At 41.3% G+C, this 18,837-nt stretch overlaps 1 protein-coding gene across 2 annotated transcripts in view; it reads right to left on the reverse strand.

Annotated features, from left to right (window-relative positions):
* Window positions 1–18,837, reverse strand: part of LOC106654338 (inositol-trisphosphate 3-kinase B) — a 42,366-nt gene that overhangs the window by 2,065 nt on the left and 21,464 nt on the right. The window contains exons 5-6 of one of the 2 annotated variants that reach the window (XM_014374150.2): window positions 950–1,633; window positions 64–597 (exon numbers count right to left, since the gene is read on the reverse strand). In XM_014374150.2, coding sequence (XP_014229636.1) covers window positions 64–597; window positions 950–1,633 — 1,218 coding nt within the window. The remainder of the gene's footprint in view (window positions 1–63; window positions 598–949; window positions 1,634–18,837) is intronic. The other variant, XM_014374151.2, reaches the window with a different exon arrangement.

An 18,837-nucleotide genomic window follows, 5' to 3' on the forward strand; every position in this document is an offset into this window, starting at 1 on the left:
AAAAGAGTAGAGAGTTATAATGTCTACAACGGGAAACAATAACTAGGATGTTGGGAAACGAACCTTTGGTCGCTCCTTGGCTTTGGCCAGCTCGGACTCGAGGTAGGTCCTCACGCCGACCTTGCAGTCCATCACGCAGGGCTCCTTGAAGTCCGCCAGCAGATCCTGCAGCTGCAGGTACGAGTCTTTGCAGCCCGTCGCGCCATTACTATTACTATTACTATTATTATTGTTGTTGTTGTTGTAGTTATTGTTGATGTTGTTATTGTTGACATTGTTGTTTTTATGATTATCCGTGGCCGTCTGAGAAGCTTCCACTGCCGCTTCGACTTTGGCCGGAGGTTGTTGTTCCTCGCTGCGCAACTCGAGCGCGCCCAGATACTCGGGCACGTAGGGCCTCAGCACGTCCTTCATGAGCAGCTGAAAGCACGCCTCCTCCTGGGGGCAGAGCTTCTTCAGGATGGTGCCGGGCTTGGGGCCCGGCCTGAAATTGCCCTGATGGCCGGCCAGCTGCACCCAGGGATAACGCTGCTTCTTGTACGTCTGGAAGAAGGGCGTCCAGTGCACGATGCTCCTGAGCTTTCTCCATCCCGAGGACTGCAATCGAATACAAAAAGAAAAGAATGTCAACGATCGTTACTCGTGAATTATATACTGGGGCTCGCTATGGAATATGTAAATGCGCCTACACGTCTTACGCGCGTAATTAAAAATACGTTTGGCAGGTCGCGCGATTCTTTATTATATGTATGTAGATCATCGCGTTATAATACTACTACTCGGAGAGGTCGGCGGTCAATGACCTTTGCGGGGCGGCCTACGGGTTATCGGCGCCGTATAACGTACATATAATAAGTACCGCAAACATTCGCAACGCAGAGAGAGAGAGAGAGAAAAATGGGAGGAATTAGAAAAAAAATCACATCGGAGGTATGAGAGAGCGTGTCACCTTGACGGGTAAGCGAGGAACCTCGGTAGCTGTGTCAGCATCATTCCGTGTCTCGGCTTCGTCCTGCACCGGATGATGACGATCGGCAGCAACGATACTTTCCTCGTTACTTTCATCGCGATAATTCAGACTCTGATCCGAGTCCCACTCGGAGCTGAGATCGTCGTTGCTGTTGTCGCTCCAGTCGAACTGACCGGGCGCTCCATGTTGCTGCTGATAGCTCTGCAGCGGCACTTGCAGCAGGTACTGGCTGTATCCGGTCGCGTCGTTGTCGCTGCCATTGCTAATTATCACTCGCTTCGTATTGTCATTGGCATGATTGGCAGCCGCCGGCGATGGACTTCTGGACGAGCTGGACGATCTCGAGGAGGGACGCCTCGAGCAGCTCCTTTTCACTCGGCTTCGCGCGATTTTACGATGTCTCGGCGCTATAGTCGTCGTCGTCGTAGTCGATTGCTGCAGAGATTTTCGATTTGCCGCCGCCGCCGCCGCCGCTGCTGCCGCAGCCGACAATTTACCGATGACGACTGCACTGACGTTGTTGTTACTGCTGCTGCTGCTGCTACTGCTGACGGCAGAGCTGTTACTTATTGTGCAAGCAGCCGTGGCGGATTCTTCATCGTTGCAGAAACTCGGCCGCGTGTAAACGATCCTCGGTATGACTCTCGGCTTGGCCGCCAGTTCCTGCATGATCGTGTGTACAATGTTCCTTATAGGCAGCAACGACACACAGCACTACTATATGATCCGGAAGTTCGCAACGCGACACTGGGAAGAAATCGCGTGCGCACACCTTATAGTCGCGTCACGATTTATATACGCACGTTTTATATCGATGATCGTAAATGCGCGTGTGCGTATAAAGCGACGCGCGGGGCCGAACTGTATTTTACACGCATATACGCACAAGACTGGTGTTGCTGATCCGCGCGCGAGTGTGGGAACTCACGAGAAAGACAGAGAGAGAGAGAGAGAGAGAGAGAAAGAAAAAGAGGAGGAAGAGGAAGAGGAGGATAAAGCGAAGTCGGGTGTGTGTTGTATACTGTATCTACTACATTATACACGCGCGCGCGTCCAGATGACGTTCGGCGGCGCGCACAGCCTGGCCGAGACTGCTGCACCGTACTGCCTCTCCGCTGCACGATATCGCGCGGAACGGAACGGAGCGTACACATATAATACACGCGCGCGATAGCGATAGCGTCTTTCCCTCCGCGCGCGCGCGCGACAATAATAATAAGGTGAATTAACCGCGACAGTTCAGTGCATTATACACTAGTGCAGAAGTTGCAGCAGCAGCAGCTGCTGTACTCGATCTTTTTCCATCTGTGTAGAATTAGAAGAGAGCAAATACACGAGGTTCCGAGAACGACGTTGTACAGTGTGCGTGTCGTATATAGAAATAGTTCGTATACAGGTAGTCTGCGATTTTTTCTATTCTTCTTCTTCTTCTCCTTTTTTTTTCTATTCGATTCTCGCTCCCTAATAGAACAGAGACCGCATGACCGACTGTGTCTTGGCCTCCCTCCTCTCGTTCTTTCTTTCCCTCTCTCTCTCTCTTTCTGCTGTTCGCGATTTCGTTTACTTATACTCCTCGCGCGCGCCTGTGACTGTGCACACAAACGCACACGCTCGAAGCCATCGTGTACACGACAATACAAGCGATACACAATCGTATATACAAATGCATGGCGGAGCATAAATAATGCCGTGGCCGCGTCGCAGTTTTCGCTACACGCATACAAGCTCGGTTCGGTTTTGCGTCGTGGAGTGGCGCGCGCCTATGTATCATCATAATACGACGATCGGTGCGGGCCGGTACTGGTATATCGCGCTCGGGGGGACGAATGCGCGCGGAGCTTGCGTGCAAACCGGCAACGCTATATAACGTATACACGGCCAATTGTGCAAAAGTGTCGACGGATACGACAGAAATACATATCGTACGTACCGCTTGCAAGAAAAAAAAAGAAAAGAAACGAGGCTAACGATCTCGATCGGCTTACGCGCGTCGTTGTTTTTGTTTTTTTCCTTTCTTTTCTTTTTTGCTCCGATTGTATTACCGAGAACGAGAAGACGAGCTTTCGCAACGCCGAGTCGCAGGAAACGATCGAGAAGCGCCTCCGAATTACGGGGGGGGGGCTGTTATTTCATATTTAACGGAGCCAAAAGAAAAAAGATCTCTCGATTTCGGCTGTATCGATAACTGGCGTTCTTTATATAGAAAGAAGATCGGTTAACTGCTGTAATTAAGTGTATCGTATAAACGCTGCGCGATCGTAAATTAGAGCGGGTGAAACGGGTATACTATCGTATAGGTACACGAGATAAAAAAGAATGTGGGGAATCTTGAAAAATCCCAGAGGAGCCGAAATACGACGAACGACTTTTGTTTATCAATTTTTCGATTATTTCCATCCACGTCACGATCGGCTGTATGCATACAAAATCGGCTGTTATAATCGCCGATCGTCGTTGAGCCGACACACACACACATGTAACAACGAAGCTTACAATACATACGTTAGGTGCGGCGCGTGCCCGAGCTGCATCGCGGAAGCTTTACATAATTTTTCAATCGACGTATAATAATAACAATATAATAACGACGACGATGATAATAATAACAACGAAGCGGAAAATTTCAAAAGAGCCGCTCTGCTACCGTGCTGTGTGCTTCGGTAGCTGTGTGTTACATTACAAACAATTGCGGAGAGCAGCAGCGTACGTGACGCGCGTGCTCCTCGCGCTGCAGTGGTTGGCAGTGTATAATAATAATAATGTGTGTTGTATGCCACGGAGCGCCGCCGATAAGCGGGGGCCCGCGTGATAACGCGGACTACTACTCGTGGGGATACGTATAACACTCGTCGTCGTAAAAGTCAAGTTGAATCGAGTCAGCACCATCAGCACGTGCGTGCGGCGGGAGATGGACAGAATAAAATCATCGATATTACAATGTAAACACTATAGCCCAATCGATTTTGAACGGAGCGATCGGTTTCTTTAAAATAAGAATGCGCGTGGGCCGCCGTCGCGAGACCGAAATAAAATCCGCAGTGCGAGCTTGCAGCAGCTTGCAAAAACATTCCACGCAGCGCACAATAAGCTGCGTTCCGTATATATGCGAATTTCGTCATTCAATCCTATATATACCTTTTTTCGCTGGGCCCGATCGTTGGCCCGACTTATACTACTACTCGTCGTCGAATCGGTGCTATCCTGCTGCTGCTGTTGTTGCTGCTGTTGAAAGACATCGCCGATACCGAGCAAACAGTCGTCGCAGCTGCAGTAGCGCGAAGAGTCGCCGCTGCCCGAGAGCAGAGAGGCCAGACTGTTGAGGCTCGTCTGGCTGTCGAGCGAGTCGGCGCGCAGAATTAGGGAGGACGAGCATCGGCCGCAGGGCCTCTTGGCCTCGTTGCAGCTCTGTCGCTCGATCTTGGCCAGTAGCAGCTGCTCCATAAGATTGAAGCTGCCTCCACCAGCACCAGCACCAGCACCAGCACCATTGGTGCAGGATGGTCCTTCCTCGCTCTGCATTACGATGCTGGATGCAATTCGGTCGATTCAAATGTCGGAACTGCTGTTGCTGCTGCTACGTTTGACAGTTCGTAATTTCTGTCGATGTAGTAACGTTCGCCCGTCGCGACACAGCCATCCCGAGACGACACGGGTCTGTCATGTTCGAAGCACTGCACTCGCGAGCTCGCGCGCGGGCCCGAACGAGAGACCGGACTGGCCCGTGTTCATATAAGATTGTTGTACTTTTAAAGAATACAGAGATTTTCTCGGCACGGCACACAGCACAGCACAGCAGCACTTCGAGCGTTGTGCTCCTCTCGTCGAGTCGAGCCGAAGACTACTACTTATGCTATATACTAAGCTTCTCGGAGTTCGCGGCTTCCGCGTGGACCTCGTGCGTCACAGCACGACGACATAATAATAATATATACGTATATATATCTATATACATTTTGTATTCGTTTGCGCGTAGCTAAAGAGCCGCCGCCGCCGCCGCCGTTGCCGCCAACAGAGAACGGAGTCGCGCGGCGCACGGATGTTCTATTGAAAAGCTTGATTCGCCAACACACACACACATACGTCTAAACTGGACGCGCATAGCTCTATTATACAATGCGATCAACGGCCGCGCACATCATACATACATAAACACACACAAACACACACAAACACACATACAGACAGACAACGAGGCGCAGCCAATCTGGCTAATCAATCCGATGTTGCGTCTCTAATCGATCGGCACGAGGAGCACGTGCCATACGCGCGACACATGTAATGTAGCAGCTGAGTATACACGAGCTGGACGTGGCACGCCTATAGAAGAGTAATACGTAAATTTTTTCGTTTTCATTTTTATTTATTTAATTCCGTTTTCCTCTTTTTTTTGTGGCTTCTCCTAGCTCGTGCGCGCAAGCACACATGTTGTTATCACCGCGCCTGTTGCAGCTCTGCTTATAACAATCTCCGGCTATAGACGTATACCGACACGCGATATATGGACTATTTTTATATGCACGCGCTTGATGATGCGTTCGCGTATACGAAAACTCGCGGATGAATTAATATTTGCACGCGCGTGGGAGGAGATCGTTGCATTGTATAATAAGCGAATTATTATTTTTTTTTTTTGTTACGTTGAATGAAAACAATGAAGCGCATCGCCGCTCACGGCCGTACTCGCACGAAATGCAGCTTAAAGTTTTGTTATACAGGGCGAAATTTATCGAAACTTCTATAGCGCCACGAGAGATGGCATTTTGGACCGATATTGCTCAATTTCTAAATAACTGAAAAAGGACCTAATATGATAAAGGACACGCACAGCACGGGCAAGCAGTACTCGGCAGTCAGCGGTCGCGTCTATGAAACGTAAAATGTAGCTTTGTGTATCTCTGCGTCTCTGTCTCTCGCTCGCGCGTTGCGTTTTTATGCGTGTTGATCGGTCAAATAATAACTCGAGATATTGTATGGATTCGCGCACATGTTTACAATCGTAAATCATAAATAGTAGTGTTCTGGTAAACTAATTTTTATAAATTTACGTAAATATAACTACGAATCGATCAATGTTTGACGAATAGATTGAGTAAATGAGTTTTTAAATTCATCAAATTTGTTGGTAGAGGATGGTAATATGTCGAGACCGTGGAGTGACCTCGTCAATCCCAACCGAATGTATAAAGTTTTTATGAAACGTTAGTCGAGAAGTAGCTTGTACTACTACCCTGAAGAATTGTTTATCTCTTTCGGGTAGGTCTTTTTTCCGGTGCTGCGCCACCTGGCGGCCGGACTTGAAGCTTCGTATGGTAGAAGTGGGAGAGAAGTGAAAATGAATAGTCGAGTTGCATGTTTGACTGAGTTCACTATTGAGTTAGTAATGGTCCCAAGGCCTCACTCCCTTGCGTACACAAATCGACCTACAGCGCGTTCAAAAAATCAATTTTTTCAGTAATTTTTAGTAATATTGCGCTCAAATACTACTGGTAAACTCGATATTGACTCGAATCTTATTATAGTATGTATGGATTTAAAGAGGACAAAATGTCCAAGAAATCAAAAAAAATTTCGTGTCCTTACGATAAATATAGCCCAAGATAGAAGCATTTGAGAACCGACGAAATTTCGATGAAATTTTTTGTTGCGATAATTTTGTTGCCGAATGTATAATCGACCTTAAAAAAAACAGAATAAAAATTTATCATCCAATGAAAATCCAACTTTAAAACTATAATATAGAATGTGTAAATCAACTGGCGATCCTAATCTTTTCAAACTTTGCTTTTCAGTACACCCTACTTTGGAACACCTTTCTGAGCCCATTTGATTAACACGTATCAAATTATGGACAAATATTTACCTTTACTTTTATTTAGTCCAAAAGTCATTTTTTTGGCTTGTCATGCTTGACGCGGAATAGCCCATATATCGCGGTGCAGCGCGCGAGCGAGCTTTGACAAGTGCATCGCGTCGTACAACATCGCGTTATTATAGCTGCAGCTGCTGCTTTTGCTGCAGAATGCACAGATCACATGACAGCACCACGCCAACTCTTACGCCGACTGCAGTCGGGCGGGCGCTCGTTTTATCATGGAAATCCGTTTTCAGATCTCGCTCTCTATTGTGTACGATACTACGAGTAATATACGGTTGAGTGAGCTGCGCCTTAATTGGGCTTGAATGCATCACTCTGCCTGTGCGTGTTTTTTTCATCGTCTTGTTCTTCTTCAATCCTTTCGGCGCATCTTATGAGAATCGTACAATAAAGTCGAAGACAGGCCATAATTTTACACAATACGAGCGAATACATTCGCGTCTCCGTCTCTCTCTCTCTGCTGATGCTTCTACTGCTGCGGTTGAACACGTTATGACGCACATACATATTCGCCAACGATTCAACGATTATATGATGCTTATTTATTTCATGTAGAATTAATTAATAGGGAGCCGACTCGGATCGAATCGATAATAGCTATATAAATCGAAGTAGTGGAAATTTTTTGTGAAGGTAAAATATGTTCATTAGACGCGTGATTGACCAAAAAAAACTTCTACCCAAGCTCTGAAATATCAATTACATCACTCTTTTTATAATACTAAATATTGTAAGTGGATTTACTTGCAACGTGATTCTGACACGAGTTCTTCATCAATATTGATCTATGAAATGTGAAAATCTTCAGAAAAGTACACTCATCCACTCAAGAGGAATAATTTGAAAAAAAAGTTTGCCTCTCTTCCAAGAACTTAAATATGGGATTTAGTGTTAATAGAATATTGATTTTCTTAAAAATCGTTTTCTGAAGATTTTTACATCCGATAGATCGTTATTGATGAAAAACTCTTTTCAAGACTATGCGAGACGTGATTTATAACACAATATTTAGTATCATGAAAAAAGAGATATAATTGGTATTTTAGAGCTTGAATAGAAGTTTTTTTGTCAATAAGGTGTAGTATGAACATATTTTACTATTACGAAAAAAAATTTCCACTATTTCGATTTATATGGTTATTTTTAACTAAAGCTGAATATAAGTATTCAACACAGGTCGGTTGCCTTAAGTGCTCAAATATTCGGGTACCTAATTGTTCTATAACGAGTACTCCATTGTTTTTGATTTTTGAAACTTTGTTTCATATGACACATGATATGAGGCTTACATATTTAAAGATTAAAGAAATTTAAAAAAAAAGTGCTTAGAGCCTTTTTTGGCTTCAATGGCATTTTGAAGAAAAAGACGAATATCCTTTTAAAGTTGAAGATTTTTTCTTCCATGGAGCCATATAAAATTTTAACTCGAAAGTGAAAATTGTGGAAATAGCAGTTTTTATAGCATATTTTGCACCTAGGGAGTGAAAAACTGGAAAGTCTCAGAGCACGTGTAATTTATCAGCCGAGGCAAAGCAGAGTGAACCCCCCAGCCTAAAGTAACATTTTGGTTTTGCTCAGCTGAGTTAAAATGTTACTTTAGGATGGGGTAGCACAAAAACCAATTTGATACCATTCTAGACATACAAAGGGAGCTTAGATGCACAAAAAAAACCGGTTTTTTGAAAATCCTACAGCGGCATTACCCCATAATAAGGGTATGCAATCGATCGAGTCAGATTATGTTATAGAGTTTTACTTAAATACTCGAATGTTCAGGCAATTCGTTTCATATGTACCTAAGGCCTACATAGTCAACGATTTTAAAAAAAACCCGTACATAACAATATTTTCTACACGTGCACGTATTATATTTTACAAATGTAACACAATTGCTGTACGTGTGACAGCCTCCACTGAGATTTAATCGAGAAAAAAATTATGATTTTACCACACGCTAAGACAAAGAAATCATATACAAGTTCAAGCCGCTATTACTCGAGCTCTATAGGACTCTTCGATTTTTTTCACAACTATAGAGCAGTAAGATACTATTACCACTATAATTACCAACCCTAATAACTTGAAAAGTTTTAAGTAATCCTAACACGTGTTGTTTAGCTAACCAAAGAAAGGATTGACTGATTGGTATGGGTTCTGGACGCGCCATGTGCATCCGATTGGAGTTAAGTGAAATTAGCCTCACAGCAACGTATTAGCGCCAGCGAGTCACGTCTCTCATCTCACATGTTCTATAGACTTACTCAGTAATAGAATTCCGTAAAGATTAAAAAAAGTGAAAGTGAAACCTAATTCCTCATAATTTACGTCTAGCATACATAGATCGTTCTATTCCTATTTCTCATACATTCCTATTTTCTATTTCTTCTATTTCTTCTATTTCATCGATTCCTATTTTCCAATATCTTATAGCTCTCTCTCTATTCCCATCTTTTAAGGCTCGCCCACTCGAGTTCATCATACTCTCTGATCGTAGCACGTGTAGTCTGGCATAGTCATTACTCGTTGTAACGTCGCACAGTGAACAGTTAGAGCAAAGAGAATAATCTCTCTAGTAAATCTTGCAACACGTGTTTTTTTTACAAGTTGCAGTGTAGCAGTATTATATTTGGTGGATCATACAGCATCGGAGCGCCAGCAGCAGAGATTATCGCATCCAACGTATAGAGAGTGATTTTTGTGAAAAGATCCTGTAGGTACGTCACATTAGGGTGGTTCGCTATTGCAAAAATGTTCAAAATCGCATATACGTTAGACTATCCGTTATTTCCCGAATTGCTCCAATCCTCGCTCTCACCCCTCGAAAGCTGATCATTTGGCTCACAATGAAAGAAAATCACTGTCTGACCGCGATTAATTAACTCTAGATAGTGCCACACACGTCAGCTTTTTTCTCATTTAAATAACATAAGAGAAATTTAAATGAAATGTAAATTGAATTTGTTCACTCAGAGAAACACCAATTTTTCCTAAACTCCGGGGTACTTTTTCGTGTGTAATAAGCTAAAAAATGACGTATGACCGGAATATTGCATCCTAGCTCTGAATAGAGGCATTTGAAATATTCAACTTTTTCATATTTTTTTTGCTTTCATCCGTCTAATGATCACGCGCTTTTTATAGTGAGGACATTCACAAAATACTGCAACATTTTCCAAATACTACTAATGATTAGAAGCATCTCGGGACCTATCTTTTAAGACCCCTAACGCGCTTAAAGGTGCCTCAGAACTAAATCTACAGCCAAATTAAGAATATAAACATTAACGAAATTAAATACTTTCACTTAACTCCAATCGGATGCACATGGTGCGTCCAGAACATATACCAATAAGTCAATCTTTTCTTTGGTTAACTAAACAGCACGTGTTAGGATTACTTAAAACTTTTCAAGTTATTAGGTTTGTTTGGGATTATCATATACTCTTCACTAAAAAATTTGATGAATTTAAAAACTCCTTTCCTCAAAATATTCATTAAACATTGATCGATTTGTAGTTATATTTACGTAAATTTATAAAAATTAGTGTACCAGAACACTACGATTTATGATTTACGATTGTAGACATGTGCGCGAAGCTATACAATAACTCGAGTTATTATTTGACCGATCAACACGCATGAAAACGCAACGTGCGAGCGAGAGACAGAGACGCAGAGATACACAACGCTACATTGTACGTTTCATAGAAATGAGCTCTGACTGTCGAGTACTGCTCGCCCGTGCTGTGCGTGTCACAGCAGAAGCGCGCAAGCAGTCACTCGACACTGCCTAGCGTAGACCAATCACAGCGCGAGAAGCAAACAGACGCTACTGCGACTAAAAACCTACGATTACACGGAAAAACTGGCGCCGAGCTGTGAGCCGTGCTCGCTGAGAGCATGAGTTTTAGGTTCATGTTCAAGAAAAAGCCGTGCATGAGCAGCAGCGTCCTAACGCGGCGGTCGCACGGCACTTTTTGACAAAATTGTTTAATTTCTAACTCGCTTGAAAACCTCCTAAACCTACTTAAAAAAAATATGTGACCTATGATTTCGATTGGAAATTTCCTCAGCTTTCTGATGGTCCGCTCAGATTTGTCTAAAAATCTATTTTTCTTCGGAAAATTAAAAAAATAAACTTTTAACATTAAATAAAGTAAAAAGCGTAATTTTAAGATTTTTTATAATAGTCTAGATCGAAAGCTGAGAAAATTTCCGTCTGAATTCTCATTTTCCAGATGGTTCATTTTATTTTTACTAGCTGAACTACATCGATGAATGTGTAAAAACGCGTTTTTACACGTTTATCGCTGTGGTTTAATAAGTAATAATTATTTTCACACTATGAAAACTTGCATATCGATGGGAAATTTCCTCAGCTTTCGTTCTAGACTATTTTGAAAAATCTTAAAATTACACTTTTTAATATACTTAATGTTAAAAGTTAATTTTTTTAATTTTCCGGAGAAAAATAGTTTTTTCCGAAAATTTGAGCACACCATCAAAAAGCTGAGAAAATTTTCCATCGCTATAGCATATCACATATTTCTTGTAAGTACGGTTTTCCAGCGAGTTAGAAAATGAGTAATTTCGACAATAAGTGCCGTGCTATGCGACCGACGCGCGATGAGTGCTGCGCTGCTCATGCCCGGCTTTTTCCTGTGCATGCACGGCTATTTCAAGAGCACGCACGGCTACATGAGGTGCATGAATATTTTGCACGGCTCACAGCCGAGCGCCAGTTTTTCCGTGTACCGCGCTCGCTCGCTCGCTCGTTTTTCACGGATTCACTAGCCTACCCAACGAGCCATAAGACGTTACACATCAAAATAGGATCGCGATTTTGAGCTAAACTTTACTAAAGTGTCCTTTAATTCCTACAAACCCCCAAAAAAATTTTAAAACATCATGTTCGACGTATTTTTCGACGAGAAAACCAATGGTGACCTTGGAATTGACCTTGAACATAACCTCTAAACTACAACGAACCAAAATTGATTTTTCGTTCGGTGACCCCCTTTTTTTATTGCAGACTTGAAAAGAGCGGATAATTTTACGTTCAAATAAATCTTTAGTTTTTTTTTAAGGTCATTTCATTCCATTTCTTATATAAAATTATTTTAGGTTATATAAAGGTCCTTTAGCGTACAACATCGCCCTCAAGTGACCATGAACATATAATTTTATAACCTTCAAAAAAAAATTATAATATTATTTAATATGTTTTTTAATATATTAAATAATATAATATTATAATATTAGAAATTATAATATTATTTAATATATTACTTATTGTTCAGGATCTGGGCTAAACAATTCAAATATTAAAAATTGTTTAATTCCAATTTAATATCATTAAACAGTAATTTAAAAAATAAAAGTGGATGCATGTATTACTGCGGTACATGCATGCATTACTGTGCACCTATTACTGCGGATGACCTAATACTGCGCATGTATTACGGTGGTTTTTTTTTTCAGCTTCTAGTGCAAGATTTCGATAGTATTAAAATTATTTTCAACTCATTATTAAAAAAAATGTTTCTTAAATAGTTTTTGAAAGGATTTTTCGTCTTTATTCGGAGACATATAACTTCAACACAATCAAGCAGCTGCTTTTTAGTTATGGGATGCCCTTTTTCACATCGAATTAGAATCCAGTCCACTATCTCATCCTCTTCAGTTTTAGCAAAAACTGTTGAACGTCCTGACCTGTCGCTTTTATATTTTCCTGGTTTTTGAGCTCCGATTGTTGATTCAGGTACCTTGAAAGTCCGTGAAGCTTTGGCGATGGTACTACCTTTTATGACGGCTTCAACAGCAATTTTAACATTATCTTGAGAGTCATTTTTTCTGCGCACTAGATTCACTTTGGTTTTATTATTATATGGTACAATTTTTTTTTAATTTGCCCATGATGCTTTTACTTTAAGTTTATTAAATAAACATTGAGATTGGCGAATTGCGAAGTCATAGATCTATGATTATTTCATTATGTTACCGCAGTAATATACACATTTCAATAAAATAATGTACCTAACATTGTATCAATGAAAAAAAATAGAAAATAATTTTAAATCGATATAAAAGTTAATTGAATATTTTCTGCATCACTTATGCTTACTGATAAAATTATCACTTTTCTTTCCAAGTCGATGCAATTGATTAAATCAATTACAACATAATGGGTCTAAACACGAAAATTTTCTACTCTTTTTGCTCGATTTCGAGAATCACATTTTAAGAATCCTTTAACAATAGTTAACTTCATTGTTACTTATTAATTTTCAACTCAGAGGATGAGAAAAACTTACTTTAAATACTGATATAGTTAAGTTACAGTCATATACATTTAGAAAATAGTAATACCCACATTTACCCTAAGTGATGCAGAAAATATTCAATTAACTTTTATATCGATTTAAAATTATTTACTATTTTTTTTCATTGATACAATGTTAGGTACATTATTTTATTGAAATGTGTATATTACTGCGGTAGCGCTGCGTATATTACTGCGGTAACATAATGAAATAATCATAGATCTATGACTTCGCAATTCGCCAATCTCAATGTTTATTTAACAAAATAATACATGCATCCACTTTTATTTTTTAAATTACTGTTTAATGATATTAAATTGGAATTAAACAATTTTTAATATTTGAATTGTTTAGCCCAGATCCTGAACAATAACGTAAAAAAAAATTATTAGGCAAATCTTTTTACAACGTTTAATATCGAAGGTTGGAAAACAACCTAAAAAAAACCGCAGTAACACTTAGATTTACCCTATACGCGATTTTGAACATTTTTGCAAAAGCGAACCACCCCAACGTCACATAAGAAATCAAAAAATTAATCAAATTCTATTTTTTTAATAAAGGACTGAACTTTGATCGACTAAATCTCGTACTACTAACGATAGTCATTTTGTGAGTCAACTCCGTTAAATTAGAAATGAATATTTGGGGTGTTGATTGTGCAACAATGATATCTACGTCCGAGGACGAAGCCGTCATAAATTCAGTTAACCAGTGGAAATCGAGCCTGTTGAAGAAATTAGGGGAAAACGTCAATTGGGACATCGAACGAGAACGATGTCATTTTCTGACCAATGAAATTGCCTCTCTGATCAGGGATTGGAAGGATCCTTTTCCGGATCTCCTCGAAATTTTCCGCAAGGAAGAAATTGAACGTCTTCTCAGTGATGCAATGAATCCTTTCGGGCCGGGGGTAATAGGCAAATCCTTGAATCGGAGGATTTTCGTAGTCAACGAATACAACGGAGACACGTGGGACCCGATGCAACAATTCGTCGAGTTCGTGATAAGGTCGGGATACAAGAACGAGCCCGACTTGCACGAAGACGGCTCGCCGGTGCTGCGTCGCTATACGCCGATACATCGAGCGGCTCGAGTCGGAAAGTTGGATCTCGTTCGCCAACTGTTCGAGGTCTACGACAGATTCGACCTGAACTACGCGGACGACGACGGCTACACGCATTTGCACGTGGCCACAGCGAGCAACTTGTCGGGCATCGTGGAAAAATTTCTGGACCATGGCCAGAATCCCAATTGCTGCACTTTCAGAGAACTCGATTCGGTGCTGCACGTGGCTGTGCGCAAAGGATGCAGGAAAGCGGCCCGACTACTGCTGAGAAGAGGCGCCAATCCGAATCTAGCCAATTCTTCGGGATACACTGCCCTCCACTTGATGTGCGACAAGACCTGCGACGACGATTTTCTGGAGGAAGTCTTGGAGGTTTGCAAGGAGCAACATCGTCCGGTGCTGATCGACGCTCCAAACAAGGCGGGATCGACTCCGTTGCATTTGGCTCTGTCCAGGAACTTGATAGTGACGGTCGAATCGCTGCTGAGAAATGGCGCGGATCCCAATCGGACTGATCTAGAAGGATGCACATATCTCCACAACATGTGCCGGGAAGGATACAACGACCGTCGAGTCGAGAAATTCTTTTCGATTTGCGAAGACGCGGGGAAGGAGTTGCGGATCGACGCCAGAGACAATCGTGGCAATTCGCCGCTGCAGTGGGCCCTGCGTTGCGAACACACCAATTTGGCGCATTTATTGCTGAGGAGAGGCGCCGATCCTAACATTGCCGACGAAACGACGTTGACGCCGCTTCACTTGATCACTCTGGGACGAGACGACTACGACTTGATGGAGACGCTGCTCCGAGCTGGTGCAGATCTCAATTTGGCCGATGCGATGGGAGCGACGCCTGTGCACCTCGCGTGTCGACTGCTCAAATGGGACTGGGTGACGACATTCTTCAAAATCAGTGACATTATCGAGCGGCCGGTGCTAATCAACGCCCAGGACCACATGGGTAATACAGCACTGCACTTGGCATTGGCATTCTCAGCGAAAATCAATTTTGTCGTGTCGCTTCTGAGACGAGGTGCGGATCCAAACTTGGCCAACGTAGAGGGATGGACACCTTTTCACTGTATTTTCAGGGGATACTGGAGCGAAGCCTTGCTGGAGGCATTTTTCAAGGCCTGCGACGAAGAGAACCGAACGGTTAACGTCGATGTCGTGTACGAATCGGGTTGTACGCCCCTGCAACGGGTAGTGACGTATCTGCTTCCTAAATCCGTCGATTTACTCTTGAATCATGGTGCCGATCTGTCTAGCTTCGTTTTTCCCACTGAGAAGGATTTCCAAGTGATAGATCATCGTCATGTACATCGTTTGAATTTTAAATTGCAAGTGGCATCTGCTCTGATGATGATTGTCGACAGTCTCGAAGATAAAGGATACGATCTGCAATTTGGAGATGCCTTGACGATCATGAAATTATTCGATAACTACGGATTACTTGAGGAGTCAGCGACGGAGAAGGAACTCGTTGAAAAATGTTGCCAAACTGGAGGATATGAAGAAGAAAACGAGATAAATAATGTGAAAGAAATAATGATCAAACCAAGTCTGTCTCTCCGCGACTTGATCCGGTCACGACCCGAAGAGGCGGCAAAACTACTCACGTATTCGGATTACTTCGAGTTTGCAAACTCGTATAGCTTAGGGGGGTTACCGGAAATGTGTCAGGAAGCTTGTGCTCGGAATCTGTGCGAGAAACTATCGAGAGGATTTTTCCGGTCATGGGCCCTGTATCCTTTCTGGGACTTGATGCACCATCGACTGCCTCTTGAGATGTGTGAACTGATCATCAAGGGATTATCGAACAAAGATTTATTCAATATTTGCTTGGCGGCTCCAGATCGAAGCTCATGATGGCAATACGACGATATTTTTTGTATTTTTTCATGTTCAATGTAATCAAGTTTTATTAATTTTTCATATTATCCAAATAAATTTATAAAAAAAAGTTTTGATTTTTCTATTGATGAGCACACAATCATTTAAAGACAACCCATTAACCCATCAAATTTTGTATTTATCATCATGGAATATTACCGAGATCTTGTACTACTTATACACACAACTCGAAAATATAATTATAAGAAAATACTATATAGAAAAATTCAAATTCTCAAAAAAAGCGAGAGTGCTCGAAAAGTCATATGCGAGGCGATCAGTACAACTCGAATAATCGAATACTCTATAATAATCAATGAAGAGTTGCATTAAAAAATTTCTGACCCTATCACTCTTTCTCTATTAAAATTAACATTAAATATTAAATATTAAAATTTTTATTGTATGACTCAAGGTAACCGGAAGCTTTTTTGAAGTAATTAATGTTAAAAGACCAAAATAAATTCCCGGAGAAATCGTCACAAAGTTAGAATTTCAAATCATTTAAAATGTTGTAAGGTTAATTTACAAACAGATAAATTGGTAACTTAATTGTCAACAGTATGCTTACAAACGATTTAGAACTGGTTTCTTCGAGCACTGATTATGTTCATGTTTATAGTAAAATCAAATAAGTTCGAAAATCGAGCTATAATAAAAGAAGATAAATATTACTCATTAATTTCCGTGGCTCTAAATACAAGGTTAATCCATCGTTTAATTAAGTCACCAAAATGGATAAAAGTGATAGACAATCCGAGGGAAATGTCTCAGAACAAAATTTAAGTGAACACGACATTGTGGTTTCAGATGACCAAAAATACGTTTGCGATATTTGTCCGGAGGCATTTGCACAAGAATCAAGTATGTTATCACATCGAAACACAATTCACAATGAACAAAAAGATTACTCATGTGACAAGTGCGAGAAGAAATTTGAGTTCCGAAGTCATTTGAGTAGACACCAAATATCAGATCACAGAGGCCTTAATAATTATGCATGCGACAGATGTGAGAAGAAATTTGTGAAACAGTCGAGTTTGTTTACTCACCAAAAATTAGTACACAAAGATCGCGTAGATTTTTCATGTGAAAAGTGCGACAGGAAATTCGAAAATAAATCAAGTTTACTCAAGCACAAAAAAATATTCCATGAAGTTTTCAAAGATTATTTGTGTGAAAGATGTGCCAGGAGATTTGGAAATAAACATATTTTGATCAAGCACATAAAGACAGTGCACGAAAAGCATGAGAAGAACGAGAAAGTCCACGGTTGCAATGATTTTGCATCCGACAAATGCGGGCAGAAATTTAGAAAAAAACGGTCCTTGCTCTGCCACCAAAAGACAGTACATCGCGTTCTCAGAGATTACTTATGTGACAATTGTGAGAAGAAATTCACACGAAAATGGGGTTTGCTCTTGCACCAAAAAACAGTGCACGAGAGTCGCAGAGATTATAAGTGTGACAAGTGCGAGAAAAAATTTGGACACAAATCACATTTCTTGCAGCACCAAAGGACGGTACATGAAAGTTGCAAAGATTTTGCATGTGATAAATGTGAGAAGAAATTTGGACGAAAAGCTGATCTGTTCGTGCACCAAAACACAGTCCATGAAGGTCGCAAAGATTACGCATGCAACAAGTGCGATAAAAAATTTGGACACAAGTCGAATTTGTACGGTCATCAAAAATCAGTCCATGAAGGTCGCAAAGATTACGCGTGTGAAAAATGCGAGAAGAAATTTGGGCAACGAAGCAATTTGAACAAACACCGAAAAACAGTTCACGAAGGATGCAAAGATTTTGCTTGCAACAATTGCGAAATAAAATTTGGAGCTAAAAGAGATTTGTTCGTGCACCAAAACACAGTCCACGAAGGACGAAAAGATTACGCATGTGAAAAATGCGAGAAGAAATTTAGCCGTAAACGGAATTTACTCGACCATCATAAAGCGGTACATGAAGGTTGCGTTATAGATTACACATGTGACAATTGTGAGAAAAAATTTACACAAAAATCGAGTTTGCTCTATCACCAAAGAATAAGCCACGAAGGTCAGAGAAATTTCCCATGTAACAAATGCGAAAAAAAATTTGGAAAAAAAAGTATTTTGCTCTCGCACACAAGAACAGTCCATGAAGGTCGCAAAGATTTCGCATGCGATAATTGCGAAATAAAATGTGGGACTAAATCAAATTTGTTGAAGCACCAAAGAGTCGTACATGAAGGACGAAAAGATTATTTATGTGGCAAATGCGAGAAGAAATTTGGACGAAAAACTGATTTGCTCGTGCACACAAGAACAGTCCATGAGGGTCGCAAAGATTTCGCATGCGACAATTGCGAAATAAAATTTGGAACTAAATCAGATTTGTTGAAGCACCAAAGAGTCGTACATGAAGGACGAAAAGATCACTTATGTGGCAAATGCGAGAAGAAATTCGGACGAAAAGCTGATTTGTTCGTGCACCAAAAAACAGTCCATGAAGGTCGCAAAGATTTCACTTGCGACAAGTGTGAACAGAAATTTACACAAAAGAAGAGTTTGTTCGGCCACCAAAAGACAGTCCACGAAGGTTGGAAAGGTTACGCATGCGACAAGTGCGAGAAGAAATTTGGACACAAACCGCATTTGCTTATCCACCAAAAAATAGTCCACGAGGGTCGTAAGGATTTTGCATGTGACAATTGCGAGAAGAAATT

The sequence above is a fragment of the Trichogramma pretiosum genome, unplaced genomic scaffold (assembly GCF_000599845.2).
Source record: "Trichogramma pretiosum strain Unisexual culture from Peru unplaced genomic scaffold, Tpre_2.0 scaffold54, whole genome shotgun sequence".
In the NCBI taxonomy this organism is placed as follows: domain Eukaryota; kingdom Metazoa; phylum Arthropoda; class Insecta; order Hymenoptera; family Trichogrammatidae; genus Trichogramma; species Trichogramma pretiosum.